Source organism: Pseudophryne corroboree, chromosome 7, assembly GCF_028390025.1.
Source record: "Pseudophryne corroboree isolate aPseCor3 chromosome 7, aPseCor3.hap2, whole genome shotgun sequence".
NCBI classification, from domain to species: Eukaryota; Metazoa; Chordata; class Amphibia; order Anura; family Myobatrachidae; genus Pseudophryne; species Pseudophryne corroboree.
In genome coordinates, this window is record NC_086450.1 from 322,027,002 (window position 1) to 322,041,472 (window position 14,471).

The 14,471-nt window shown below is 47.9% G+C and overlaps 1 protein-coding gene across 2 annotated transcripts in view; it reads right to left on the minus strand.

Moving 5' to 3' along the window:
* The window catches only part of ZC3H7A (zinc finger CCCH-type containing 7A), a 201,015-nt gene that overhangs the window by 86,512 nt on the left and 100,032 nt on the right, over window positions 1–14,471 (minus strand). For both annotated transcript variants that reach the window (XM_063934308.1, XM_063934307.1), the window contains exon 10: window positions 8,149–8,302. In XM_063934308.1, coding sequence (XP_063790378.1) covers window positions 8,149–8,302 — 154 coding nt within the window. The remainder of the gene's footprint in view (window positions 1–8,148; window positions 8,303–14,471) is intronic.

Genomic DNA, 14,471 nt, shown 5'->3' on the forward strand with positions numbered 1-14,471 from the left:
ATTTTCATCTCAAAAATATTTCCAGGATCAGACCCTTTCTCACCCAGGATGCTACTAAGACCATTATCTACTCACTGGTCATTTCCAGACTGGAGTACTGTAATCTCCTCCTAACTGGCATCCCTGACAAATGCCTCTCTCCACTCAAATCTATCCTCAATGCTGCATCTTGGCTCATCTTCCTCAACAAAGGCACTATGTCCACCTCCCTGTCTTCACTGGCTTCCCTTCCCTTTCAAGCTCTTCACTGGCTTCCCTTCCCTTACAGAATCCAATTCAAACTTCTCACACTCACTTGCAAAGCCCTCACCCACAGCTCTCCCATTCACATCTCTGACCTTATCTCCCTTCACACTCCCACCCGTCCTCTACGCTGCGCTAATGCATGCCGCCTCTCCTGCTAACTAATTATGTCTTCCCACTCCTACTTTCAAGATTTCTAACGTGCTGCTCCCTTTCTCTGGAATTCTCTACCTCTCCCCCTCAGACTCTCCACATCTCTACAAAACTTCAAAAGGGCTCTGAAGACGCACTTCTTCAAACCCAGCCTAATTTCATCCTAACCCTCTGTTTCTCGCTCACTGCTTACCCCTCCACCTTAGAATGTAAGCTCTCACGAGCAGGGCCCTCAAACATCATGTGCTTATCCTTCTCTAACTTAAACCATCTTCGACAGCACCTGCTGTTTTTTGCCACTGTGATACTTGTGTCAGTGTCGTCTGCTGCTGTAGCTATGTTTATTTATCCTCTACTTGTCCTATATTGTCTTCAACTGTAACTCACTATTTTCCTGTTTTGATTATTTTGTTTATGTACTCTGTAAATAGGTGCTGCGGATCCCTTGTAGCACCATATAAAAGGATAATAATAATAATAATAAAAAATACAGTAGCAACCTTCTCCTTTTGGGAGGTTTTGGCAGGGAAGCCATAACTGTACTAATTAAGGAATGATACATAAAAAGCTGTAGAGAAAACAGGTAGTGCAATGAACAAAAAACGAGATTTATGGTAAGAGCTTAACTTTGTTAAATCTCTTTCTGCGAGGTACACTGGGCTCCACAAGGATTGGACAATGGGGTGTAGAGTAGGATCTTGATCCGAGGCACCAACAGGCTCAAAGCTTTGACTGTTCCCAGAATGCACAGCGCCGCCTCCTCTATAACCCCGCCTCCCTGCACAGGAGCTCAGTTTTTAGTTAACCAGCCCAATGCAGTAGCAGGAAAAGAGACAACAACGGTTAGTAGCCACATACACCACACTCTCACGACAGGAGAAGTGTCAGCGGCTAATGCCATACCAACCCAAAGAAGCTAAGTGCGTCAGGGTGGGCGCCTTGTGGAGCCCAGTGTACCTCGCAGAAAGAGATTTAACAAAGATAAGTTCTTACCATAAATCTTGTTTTCTGCTGCGGGGTACACTGGGTTCCACAAGGATTGGACAATGGGGATGTCCTAAAGCAGTTCCTTATGGGAGGGGACGCACTGTAGCGGGCACAAGAACCCGGCGTCCAAAGGAAGCATCCTGGGAAGCGGCAGTATCGAAGGCATAGAACCTTATGAACGTGTTCCCTTAGGACCACGTAGCCGCCTTGCACAATTGATCAAGGGTCACACCACGTTGGGCCGCCCAAGAAGGTCCAACAGACCGAGTAGAATGGGCCGTGATGTGAGCAGGAGCTGACAGACCAGCCCTCACATAAGCATGTGCAATCACCATTCTAATCCATCAGGCCAGGGTCTGCTTGTGAGCAGGCCAGCCACGTTTGTGAAATCCAAACAAAACAAAGAGAGAAATCAGATTTTCGAATAGAAGCAGTTCTCTTCACATAGATACGGAGAGCCCGTACCACATCCAAAGACCGCTCTTTGGGAGACAAATCAGGAGAGACAAAGGCCGGAACCACAATCTCCTGATTAAGGTGGAAGAAACCACCTTAGGCAAACATCCGGGACGAGTCCTAAGAACCGCCTGGTCACGGTGAAAAATCAGATATGGGGAACTACAAGACAAGGCCCCAGATCCGACACTCTTCTAGCAGAGGCAACAGCCAGCAAGAACACCACCTTAAGGGAAAGCCACTTAAGGTCAAGCTGCACCCAGGGGTTCAAACGGAGGCTCCTGCAACGCCTCCAAAACCACTGACAAGTCCCAAGGAGCCACAGGCGGGACATAGGTAGGTTGGATACGCAACACACTCTGAGTGAAAGTATGAACATCAGTTAAAGTCGCAATTTTTCTCTGAAACCACACCGACAAGGCAGAAATATGAACCTTGAGGGAGGCCAAACGCAGGCATAAATCTAGGCCCTGCTGCAGAAAAGCCAAAAGTTTGGCTGTACTAAACTTGATAGCGTCATAATTATTAGATGTGCACCAAACAAAGTAGGAATGCCAGACCCTATGGTAAATCCGAGCAGAGTTTTAATGACCTCTTCAGAAAAACCCTTAGCCCTCAAGACGGAAGCTTCAAGAGCCACGCCGTCAAAGACAGCCGGGCTAGGTCCTGGTAGACACAGGGGCCCTGAACGAGGAGGTCTAGCCGTTGTGGAAGTAGAAGTGGACGCTCTGACGATAGGCCTTGCAGGTCTGAGAACCAGTGCCGTCTGGGCCACGCCGGAGCTATGAGAAGCAGATTTCCTTTTTCTTGCTTGAACTTCCGAATTACCCTGGGCAGGAGTGACACCGGAGGGAACACGTACGGCAGCCGAAACCTTTACGGCACCGCCAGCGCATCCACGAATGCTGCTTGAGGATCCCTTGTCCTTGCTCCGCAGACCGGAACCTTGTGATTGTGTCGAGACGCCATCAGATCTACATCTGGAAGACCCCACTTTTCCACTAGGAGTTGAAACACTTCTGGATGGAGGCCCCACTCGCCGGCATGCACGTCCTAACGACTGAGAAAGTACGCTTCCCAATTCAGTACTCCCTGAATGAATATTGCCGATACTGCAGGTAGATGGCGTTCTGCCCAAAGTAGAATCCGTGAGACTTCCTTCATTGCCAAACGGCTTCGAGTGCCGCCTTGATGATTTATGTAAGCCACTGTGGTGGCGTTGTCCGACTGTACTTGAACAGGACGGTTCTGAATTAAATGCTGGGCCAGGTTCAACGCATTGAAGACCGCCCGCAATTCCAGAATGTTGATCGAGAGGAGAGATTCCTCCTTGGTCCACCGACCCTGAAGGAAGTGTTGCTCCAGCACCGCGCCCCAACCTCTTAGACTGGCATCTGTCGTCAACCCAGTTGGATACCCAGAAGGGATGGCCCCTGCACAATTGTTGGTCCCGGAGCCACCAAAGTAGCGACAGACGGACCTCCGGAGTCAATGAGATCATTTGAGACCTGATCCGGTGAGGTATGCCGTCCCACTTGGCTAGAATCAGCCTCTGGAGGGGGCGAGAATGGAATTGAGCATACTCCACCATGTCGAATGCTGAGACCATGAGGCCCAGCACCTGCATTGCCGAATGTATCGACACTTGTGGACGAGAAAGGAAGCAACAAATCCTGTCCTGAAGCTTCAGGACTTTCTCCTGAGACAAGAACAACCGCTGGTTGTGAGTGTCCAATAGCGCACCCAGGTGCACCATGCTCTGGGCAGGGACCAGGGAGGATTTCTACCAGTTGATGAGCCACCCATGGGCTTGTAGAAACCGGACCGTCATATCCAGATGACGTAGGAGAAGTTCTGGGGAATTTGCCAGGATTAACAAGTCGTCCAGGTACGGCAGTATCCTGACCCCTTGACGGCAGAGTACCACCGTCATCACCGCCATTACTTTGGTGAAGACTCGCGGAGCCGTTGTTAAACCAAAAGGTAACGCCCAAAACTGGTAATGGAGGTTGCCAATAGCAAACCTCAGGTATTGCTGATGAGACGCTGCTATAGGAATATGCAGGTAAGCATCCTGTATGTCCATGGAGACCATGTAGTCCCCAGGTTCCAAGGTCAGAACTATAGAGCGAAGGGTTTCCATACGGAACTTGGAAACCTTCACAAACCTGTTCAATGCCTTGAGGTTGAGAGTGGTCTGGGAGGACCCATTCGGATTTGGGACTAGAAATAGCGGACAATAGTACCCCCGGCCCCTCTGAGCAAGAGGCACCTGTACTACAACTCCTGTATCCAGGAGGGTCTGTACCACCGAATGCAGAGTGTTTGCCTTTGTCTGGTCCGATGGGACGTCTGTCTGGCAAAATCGATGAGGGGGTTGATTTTTGAAGGCTATGGCGTAACCTCGAGTGACGACTTCCCGTACCCAGGCATCTGAAGTGGTCTTCAACCATTCCTGGGTATACCCTAGAAGCCGGCCCCCCACCCTGGGATCCCCCAGGGGGAGGCCCGATCCCCCAGGGGGAGGCCCGCCGCGTCATGCGGCAGGCTTATCGGTCTTGGAAGCTGGCTGACTGGCAGCCCAGGCTCTTTTGGGCTTCGGCTTACCAGGTTTGGAAGTGCGGGCCTGCTTGTGGTACGCCTGACCTTTTGCTTTACCTGAAGGGCGAAAGGGGTGAAAGGACGTACCTTTAGCCTTCGACACAGAAGGAGCGGTATTTGGCAGACAGGCAGTTTTGGCAGTAGCCAAGTCAGCCACTATCTTATTTAAGTCCTCCCCAAACAGAATATCTCCCTTGAAAGGGAGTACCTCCAGGGTTTTTCTAGAGTCCAGATCCACAGACCAGGATCTCAGCCACAATATCCGGCGAGCCAGGACTGACTTAGTAGAGGCCTTGGCTGCTAGGATACCGGCATCCGAAGCCGCCTCTTTAATATATCGAGAAGCTGTGACAATATATGACAAGCATTGTCTAGCATGGTCAGAGGAGATTTCAGCTTCTAACTCCAAGGCCCATGCTTCAATAACCTCGGCAGCCCATGTAGCTGCAATAGTGGGCCTTTGCGCAGCACCCGTGAGGGTGTAAATCGCTTTCAAACAACCCTCCACCCGCTTATCCGTAGGGTCTTTTAGAGACGTGACAATAGTGACAGGCAGAGCTGAGGAAACCATCATCCTAGCCACATGTGAGTCCACTGGAGGAGGCGTTTCCCAATTCTTAGACAGCTCTGGCACGAGGGGATAGCGAGCCAACATCTTCTTTTGAGGCACAAACTTCGTACCCGAGTTTTCCCAGGGTTCCTGATGTATATCCACTAGGTGGTCAGAGTGAGGTAAAACTTGTTTAACCACCTTCTGACGCTTGAACCTATCTGGTTTCTTAGGCGGGACAGATGGCTCGGGATCATCCGTAATCTGTAGAATTAACTTAATAGCCTCCAAAAGATCAGGAACATCCACATGTGAACTACCCTCCCCATCAGCCGTATCTGAGTCAGAACCTGTGGAGTCAGTGTATGTGCCGTCTTCATCAGACAAGGTGTCAGTGACAGCAGTGGATTGTGAGGAGACAAGCGCTCGCTTAGAGGACACCTTGGACTTAGGCGAGCGATGGTCAGACTTTTTAGTAGTCAGGGACTGGTTCAACTTCTTTAATTGAGCAGATAAATCGTCCGGCCACGGCGGGTTAGCTGCAGGGACCACATACGGTTGTACTGGCATTGGGGGTCCCATACGGGGTGTTAGTTTATGAACTAGCGTATGCAGAAGCGTGGAAAAAGCGGCCCACGGTGGGTCAGTATGTGCCTCCGTTGCCACAGTCCCACTGGGGGGCAAGGAGCCCCCAGAACCGGAGCCCACAGCTGCTATATTCTCCTCATATGGGTCTGTGGTTTCAGCAACACCAGCAGTGTGTTCAGCCCCAGAACTGTTACCCTCAGAAGCAGAGATGATATAACTTGCAGTATGAGGTAACACAGTACAATTATCAGCAGCACTATACCTCTAAACCCAAACCCCTGCGCAGTGTAGTCAGCACTAGCAGAGATAAAGGAGAGATATGGTGACTAAATCACAGAGAAAAATACGTAATACAGTATATCTTTGTGAAAATCCTATATTAGATAAAACCAGACGCACCAAGCCCCCTCAGGTAATAGAATATAGGGATAGCAAGTTGAGTGAAAGACACGAAATGGACACCACTCAGCTATCAAATGCACACACAGAAAGTCACAGTTTGTACAATGCAGAGGTTATTACTGACAATAATACTGCACTGGACCAGCTTACACAGCTATATAACAAGAGATATAACAGTACACAGTAAGAACTGGATGTATATCACAGGGTAATTGTACTAGAAAACCCTGACTAAATGCACTCTTTCTTAACTATCACTGTCTAAAAAGGCAGGTAGAATACTTAAGTGTCATGTAAAGGCACAGCGCTGACAACCAGGCGGCTTTACATAGGAGGATTTGCCCAAGCAGTCCCAGGAACAGTGAACTGAGGGATAATGGCTCCGCAGACACTGACAGGGAGTGAGTAAAAGACAGAGATGCAGCTCCAGGGTGGGAACACTTGCTAGAAATGGCGCCCTGGGGCTGGGGGAGGGGCTTCAGGTCTAAGCCTTATCCCCCTGCTGGCAAAACCACCAGGTACTGTGGGCGATATAAAAATTGGTTTAGAGAGAAAACCTGACCTGCGCCCATGCCCTGGTGATCTAGTGGGATCGCCTGTACTGCCACAGTGTCCACCGCCAGCGCGCGCGGCCCGCCTCCCACTGACCGCGCCGGATCGCGATAAAGACCGGGTCCCGCAAGCAGGACCCACTTACCACCTCCCGAAGCGCGGCCACGCGATCCTGGAGAGCCCCAGCCGTGTGTGTCTAACGTGAAGAAAACCGGAGCCTCCGCTGTAGGTACCCGGCAACCAGGGCTCGGGAGTGTACAGCGCCGCTGGGGAGAGCTGGAGCAGCAGCAGTGAATGTCTCCTGACATTTACCACCGCTGCTGCCCTTGAAGTCTTCACTTTTTCTCACAAAAAAGCTCTTTTTAGGGCTGCCTGGAGCAGCCACCCTGTTAAGTGACTGCTTACTGTAGCACCAACTTACAAAACTGAGCTCCTGTGCAGGGAGGCGGGGTTATAGAGGAGGCGGCGCTGTGCATTCTGGGAACAGTCAAAGCTTTGAGTCTGTTGGTGCCTCGGATCAAGATCCTACTTTACACCCCATTGTCCAATCCTTGTGGAGCCCAGTGTACCCCGCAGCAGAAATAAAAGAATAAGTCGTCCAAGTGCTGAACACTTTAGGCTACAAGTACAGTCAAGTGACTACAGTATATAAACAGTAGGCACTGATCTGAGTATTTACTGACTATCAGTGTATTGACTAGTAAGCTGTACCCAAATATATGAAAGCTATGCTATATGCAAAACACATTAAACTAACAATCATTAAAAAAATAAACAAACTGTGGCTGACATAATAAGCCACACAGCTCTTCATTCACCTGCTCCATAGATATCCACGGTCAAATCACACTACTATGACCCCCTCCTATATTTGACATCGACAGTGCATAGCCCATGAAGTACGTCGCCTGTCGTGCACTGGCTTGGTGGGTATAACGTGTGTGATAGGCTGTCTACACACATATACAGTAACTTACTACTGTCATGGGTAAAAGGGGCGATTTATCAGAGTTGCAAAAAGGGGTGATAATCGGCTTTCGGGCCAAGAGTGGCAGTATTTCTGAAACAGCGCAGTTTCTGAACTGTTCACATGCTGATGTGGTGAAGGTGTATGGTGACTGGACAAATGATACCACTGCGAACAACCAACATACCGTTCATGTGAGAGGTGAGCGTCGGCTACGAAGGTGCGTGAGGGCCTACCGACATGCTACAGTGGAGCAGCTCACTGTTAAAATGAACCTGGGGGCTACAAGACGTGTCTAAAATGACAGTTCAGCGAACGTCTAGCTGCTGTGCGTGCTGCACACGGCGGTTACTCTGGCTATTAGCTGGGTGATCATCATAATGCGACTCGACCGTGTACATCTGTCCAAGGAAGGTACAGAAATATATTACATACAGGTAATAAACACAATAGTCCCAGCTACCAAACAAAAAATAGGAGAGGAAGGGGATATTATACAACATGGCACCACAACAGTGAGGTATTATTTAGTGCTATAGCTTCAAACATCCTCATTTCTCAGTGGTTTCTAGTTCTGATTAAATACAAATATTGTGAAAAATAAATAAATAAGAAGCAGTTTATTATGTTTGCTTTTATCTTTAATTACCTCTTTGGGAGCCTATCACAGACAATGGACGAAGGGAAAAGCTATCCAGTGAAGGCATCCCCAGTTGGGAATATGAATAACTGTGGTAAACTGGGAGTGCGTCCAGAGCTGTAAAGGCATTCATTCTGCTTGTTCCTCCTATGGTATTGTTAGTCTGAAACAAAAACACATGTATCCCTATATCGACTTTGAAGAGAAAGAAACATAACAGAATAAAGTACTAAGATTTCATAACCATGCTGTAATGGGTTCTAACTCCTGATCATTTATTGGAGACTTTTCTTATGCAATAAATGCACGGACCGGTTCCCAGGACCCGCCAATAAATAACTGCCTACTAACTTGTAGGAATCTTGTGGTTCCTTTGTGGTCCCCGATTTCCTCCTCTAGACTGTAAATGCACTTAGATCATTTATGTAATTATTATTTTATTATTCTTAACACTATACAGTCTAAGCCTTGCAAAACTAATGTCCAAAAGAAGATATTTTACAATATGATCTGATTTCTTCCGATTGGTGCCACTAATGTTTCAAACCTAGCACACCATGCAAAAAATGTGATGTGCGCACAAAGAGAAATCAGAGAACGGATTTGAAGGCTGTCTTGTCTACCAGGTTCTATCGCTCAGTTTCCCTGCCTCACTGACCCTGGTGGGCTAGATATGTCAGAAGCAGTATTAATATTTTAAAGAAAACAAAAAGTAAAATATACAGTATAAAAAGGAAATGGTTTTTTTTTCATATTAAAAACAGTTTGAGCAATGGGTACAAAGAAAATGATAACGGTCACCTTGAATTGTTTTCACATATGAATGCAAGCTAGACAAAAACAGGCAATAAGGGAAATTAAGATGAGAATGGTAAACATGGACCACTAATATACTTTAAAAACCATTCAATCTAAAAATAAAGTTTCAAAAAGTTCCTTGGAATCTTCCTCTAGAGCACCAGTGTTGAGTAAGTATGTAGATTGGGTGTAGTATGGTATACTGGCGGTCGGGCTCCCGGCGACCGACAGCCGGCAAACTGAATACCACCCTGTAGATTGCTTATGAGAAAGCAATTATGAGCAATGTACAAGCATGTGCCTCTCTTTACAGAGTTACATGATTCATGAAGCTTTCCAAAGCAGGGAATATGTATGTATTTATATAGTGTATACCAGCGGTTCCCAAACTTTTTGGAATCACGGCGCCCTAGAGTATCAGAATTTTTTTCACACCTCCTCAAGGACAAAAGCTTCTTATTAAGACATTTAGAAAGAAATATGAAATAAAGTAAATTGTGTTCATGTGTCATCCATAAGTTAAATTATGTGGTGAGAGACAGGATTTGCTTCAGTTTGTCCACATATTTTATGATTGCAGCCACCAGCAGAGGTTTTCTCTATTACATTGACCATAAATCATTTTAATTGGTCCTGGACCACCAATCCAAGGCACCCCTACAAGTGTCCCGAGGCACCCCAGGGTGCCACGGCACACGGTTTGGGAACCACTGGTGTATACTATCCACTTTTTGCCTTTTGCAGCTAGTTAATTATAAGGGTGCCACCAGGTTCTGAGCACCACCGTCACCTACTGAATTCTCACTGTGGGGAGTAATCTGTGCATTCAGTTCACTGCAGACATACAGAGTTTGCGGGGGAACTAGTGAGTTACGGTGGTATCCATATAATTAACGAGAATTTATCTTTATTTTTTTTATACACTGGAGATCCCTTAAGCCTGGAAAGACAAATTCAGTGGGCTCATGCTAGTCTGAAAATACAGATAATAGAACAATAGCTCCCACTCATAGCAAATGTAATGCAAGGTAAAGCATATTAAATTCTGTCAGGGTAAGGTAACTTTAAAATATAACTTCAGTTATACTACAGTTAATTTACTCACTTGAAGATTCTATATATCTTCAACTGAACATTACTATTTCTAGATGCCATACTCTTGATATTAGCGTCTCTCTTTTACGTGCCAATATTACCTAAAATTTTACAGGCAACCCAGAAAAGACCGGCTTGAATACTCCAATGGTCATTTATTTATAGTTAAACTTTCATTCCATGGTAATAATGATCAAGTAAATATTTCATCTGCTGTTGCATTAGCAAAATATGCCATAATGGGAAAAAAAAGATCTTCAAGAGTTTGATGACATTATCCAGCATTGCGCTGTGAAACGGTGCAGTTCTCCACTTTCCATCATGGAAATGCTTCGAGTCAGGAGAAGACGCTCTGCACATTTATTTACATTTCAGAAATTTTCAAATGAACACACAGATTTCCTGAAACGCAAACTTAAACCTGGTCAGAATAAAGCCCTGCAATGCAATAGAATAAAAATATGACAAATTAAATAAAGATTTAAATATAGGCCATGGAAACTGCAAACATGTAGGGAAAGTACACTTTAGTGGTTAACTGCCACTACTGCTTTTGAATGTGTCCAGTTACAGTGCTTTGTAGGAGGAGGGAGATAATGGGATTTATGGTCTGACCTTGATAAATCCTTTTTTTCGGGTCCATGGGGGGCACAGGAGATAATGCTAGGTATAGGATGGCTGGGAGCAAGGCAGGCACCAAAGGGGTTACTTTTAATTACCCAGCAGGCCTTGCCTCCCTGTCCACTGTACCCCGCCCCCGGACCCACCAGTTTTAGTAGCAAACCCAAGGTAGGATTGGGCAGGAAGTGGAACGAAGGACACATCTCACAGAAAAACACTGAGCACATGAACGGCCACACACCACCGACACAGGAAACCCAGTCCCGCAAGACAGGTGCATCAGGGAGGGCGTCCTGTGCCCCCTATGGACTCGAAGAAAAGGATTTATCAAGGAAAGACCATAAATCCCATTTTAATCCACGTCCACTAGGGGGCACTGGAGATAACGCTGCAACGTCCTAAAGTTGTCCCCTTAAGTGCGGGGACGCTCCTGGACCGCGCATCGGGCGCAAAGGTGTCAAACGCATAGAACTTTAAGTCTGGGCAGAAGACCACGTGGCAGCCTTGCAAAGCTGTTCCGCTGAGGTCCCCCGAGAGGCTGCCCACGAAACCCCCACAGCACGGGTGGAATGAGCTTTAACCCCCACAGGGGTAGGAAGATGTGACGCCGAATAGGCGTGGTGAATCGTCAAGCGAAGCCACCTGGCTATGGTCTGCTTAGACACCGGGCAACCCCATTTGCGAGAGTCCAAGATAAAGAGAGAATCCAAGCAATGGACATCTCTAGTTCTATTAACATAAATACGGAGAGCCCGCTCCACATCCAAGGAAGCCTCCTGTGGAGATGCGGCCCTCAAGGCAGGTACCACTATTTCCTGATTCAGGTGAAATCAGGAAACCATCTCAGGAGGGAAACCTGCGCGGATTCGAAGAACCGCCCTATCCGGGTGAAACACCAGGTATGGTGAACGCCAGGACAAGGTACTAAGACCTGAGACCCGTCTAGCCGAAGATATTGCCAAGAGGAACAAGGTCTTCCAGGTAAACCAGCGTAGGTCAGCTGAGTCCAACAGTTCAAAGGGAGCAGATTGTAACACACTGAGAACCAGGGAGAGATCCCAGGGAGCTACCGGAGCCAAAAAAGGTGGCTGTACATGAAGGACTACCTGTAAAAAAAGTCCTGACATCCAACTGCTTCTGAATGAGTACAGAAAGGGCCGATACCTTAACTTTTAGGGACAACAATTGGAAAACCAAGGTCTAAACCAGACTGCAGGAAGACCAAAAGCCTGGCTAGTCGAAAAGACCTAGGATTAAATTGACGAGAAAAGCACTAGGTAAAATAAGTCTTCCAGATGGATGGTAGGCTTTGGCAGATGAAGACTTCCGAGGCCCGAGCATAGTCTTGATAACCTTCCTGGAAAAATCCTTCTTTCTTAAAACGGATGTCTCAATAGCCACCCCGTCAAAGAAAGACGGTTGAGATCCGGATGAAGACAGGGCCCCTGACAGGAAATCCGGAGGTAGGGGAAGACGCCAAGGCGCGTCTATGGACAAGCTGAGGAGATCTGCATACCACAGGTGATGCGGCCAATCTGGAACCACTAGGATCATTGTGCCTCCTTCCTGCTTGAATTTCCGAACAACCCAGATTATGAAGGAGAACGGATGAAAGACGTATACAAGGGGGAACGTCCAAGGAGCCGTCAACACATCCACTAGACACGCTTCCGGATCCAATGTGCAGGAGCCAAATCTGCTGACCTGTCTTTTGTGATGAGACGCCATGAGGTCTATGTCCGGCATCCCCCACTTGGAGACCAACATCTGGAACACCGCTGGATGGAGCATCCATTCCCCCGAGTGCACATCCTGACAACTTAGAAGGTCTGCTTCCCAGTTGAGTACTCTGGGAATGTACACCGCCGACAGAGCCGGAAGGTGTTGTTCCACCCAGAGAAAAATCTTGGTGACTTCTAGCATGGCACCATGATTGCGCGATTGCCTTCGTGGTTGAGGTAAGCCACGGCTGTTACGTGTCCGACTGAACCTTGACCGGCCGGTCTTCTAGGAGAGACTGAGCTGATAGGAACGCCTTGAGGATTGGACTCAGTTCCAAGATGTTGATTGGAAGTGTACTTTCCCTGAGGACCAGTGGCCTTGGAATGTACAGATGGGTCCAGGGTTATCTTGACTAGTTTGCTGTGCCTAGGCACAACATGGTTTATTAACATAAACCCTTCATCTATTGTTCTCAGCTGCAATACAATACAGAGAACAATACAGCAGGGGATTAAGTCCGGCTGCCCAGTCTCAGTTAATCCTATTTAAGGTCAAGATAAACATGGACCCATCTGTAAGAGTTCCTAAGACCGTCCCCCATCCTCGGAGACTGGCATCCATGGTGACCAAGGTCCAGTCCTGATCCAAAAGGGACGTCCCTTGTACAGATTGGTACTGATGAGCCACCATGTCAATGACAGACAAACTTCCGGAGAGAGTACCATGGTCTGTGAACGTATATGGAGCCGAGGACCGTCCCACTTGCGAAGAACTTCCAACTGCAGTGGACGAGAGTGGAACTGAGTGTTCTCCACCATGTCGAATGCCGCTGCCACCATGGAGCCCAGAACCGCATGCAGGCATGGACGGATATTGCTCAGTGGTGAAGAAGCGGTCGAATTCTGGCCTTGTCCTCGGGTAGAAACACACGCTGTACCCTGGAATCCAACAACGCCCCTAAATAAAGGATTGTTTGTGAGGGTGTCAAAGATTATTTTCTCCAGTTTATCTTCCAGCTGTGTGATTGTAGGATCTCCACTGTCGACTGCAGCTGTACGGAGAGCCCTTCCGGGAACTGATTCAGAAGAAGAAGGTTGCCCAAGTAAAATAGTATGCGAATCCCCCGGCGTCTTAAGTGCGCAGCAATCACTGCCATTATTTACGTGAACACCCTTGGAGCCGTGGAGAGGCCGAAAGGCAGGGCTCGAAACTGGAAGTAATCTCCCATCACACCAAACCTGAGAAACCGGTGGTGGCTTGAACGAATCGGCACATCTAGATAGGCATCCTGGATATCCAAAGATGCCATGTAGTCGCCCGGTTCCAGAGCCAATATGATGGACCTTAGAGACTCCATGCAGAACTTGGGGACTCACCGGAAACGTTCAACTCTTTGAGGTTGAGAATCGGTCGGAAAGAACCATCCGGTTTCTGAACCAGAAAGAGCGAAGTGTAGAAACCTTGACCTCTTTGATCCCGTGGCACTGGGAGAACGAGGTTGGAGGCGAGTAGGGAGCCAATTGACCTTTGTAGAGCCTCTGCCTTTCTGGTATCTACGGGGCTTCGTGGTGAAGAACCTTGTTGGAGGTCAGTGCCAGAACGTCAGAGCATATCCTTGAGACACAACGTCTCTGAATCAGGCATCTGTCATGATCTCAACCAACGAGGCGCAAAGGACAGAAGTCGGTCCCCTACCCTGGGATCCCGTCACACTACTGGCTTGTGGACTAGTTTGGAGGCTGGGCATCTGATAGCCAAAGTTTGCTTAGTACGAGGCTTGGAGCCCATTGCAGGGGTCTAGCGTCTAGAGGAGGCCTGACCATTAGCTCTTCCTTGTGTGCGAAAGGAGCGAAAGGACGTCTTGGATCTAGGGGCCGCTGATGATGGAAGAAAGGCCGTTTTAGAAGTTACCAGTGACATCACAATTTTGTCCAATTCTTGGCCAAAGAGGGTATCTCCCGCATACGGAAGAGCCTCTAGAGCTTTCTTGGAGGAGGCATCAGCTCTCCATGAGCGAAGTCACAAGGAGCGCCTGGCTGTCACTGTTGAAGCCAAAACTTTTGAGTTAAGAACTGCTGTAGCCATGGCTGCTTCTC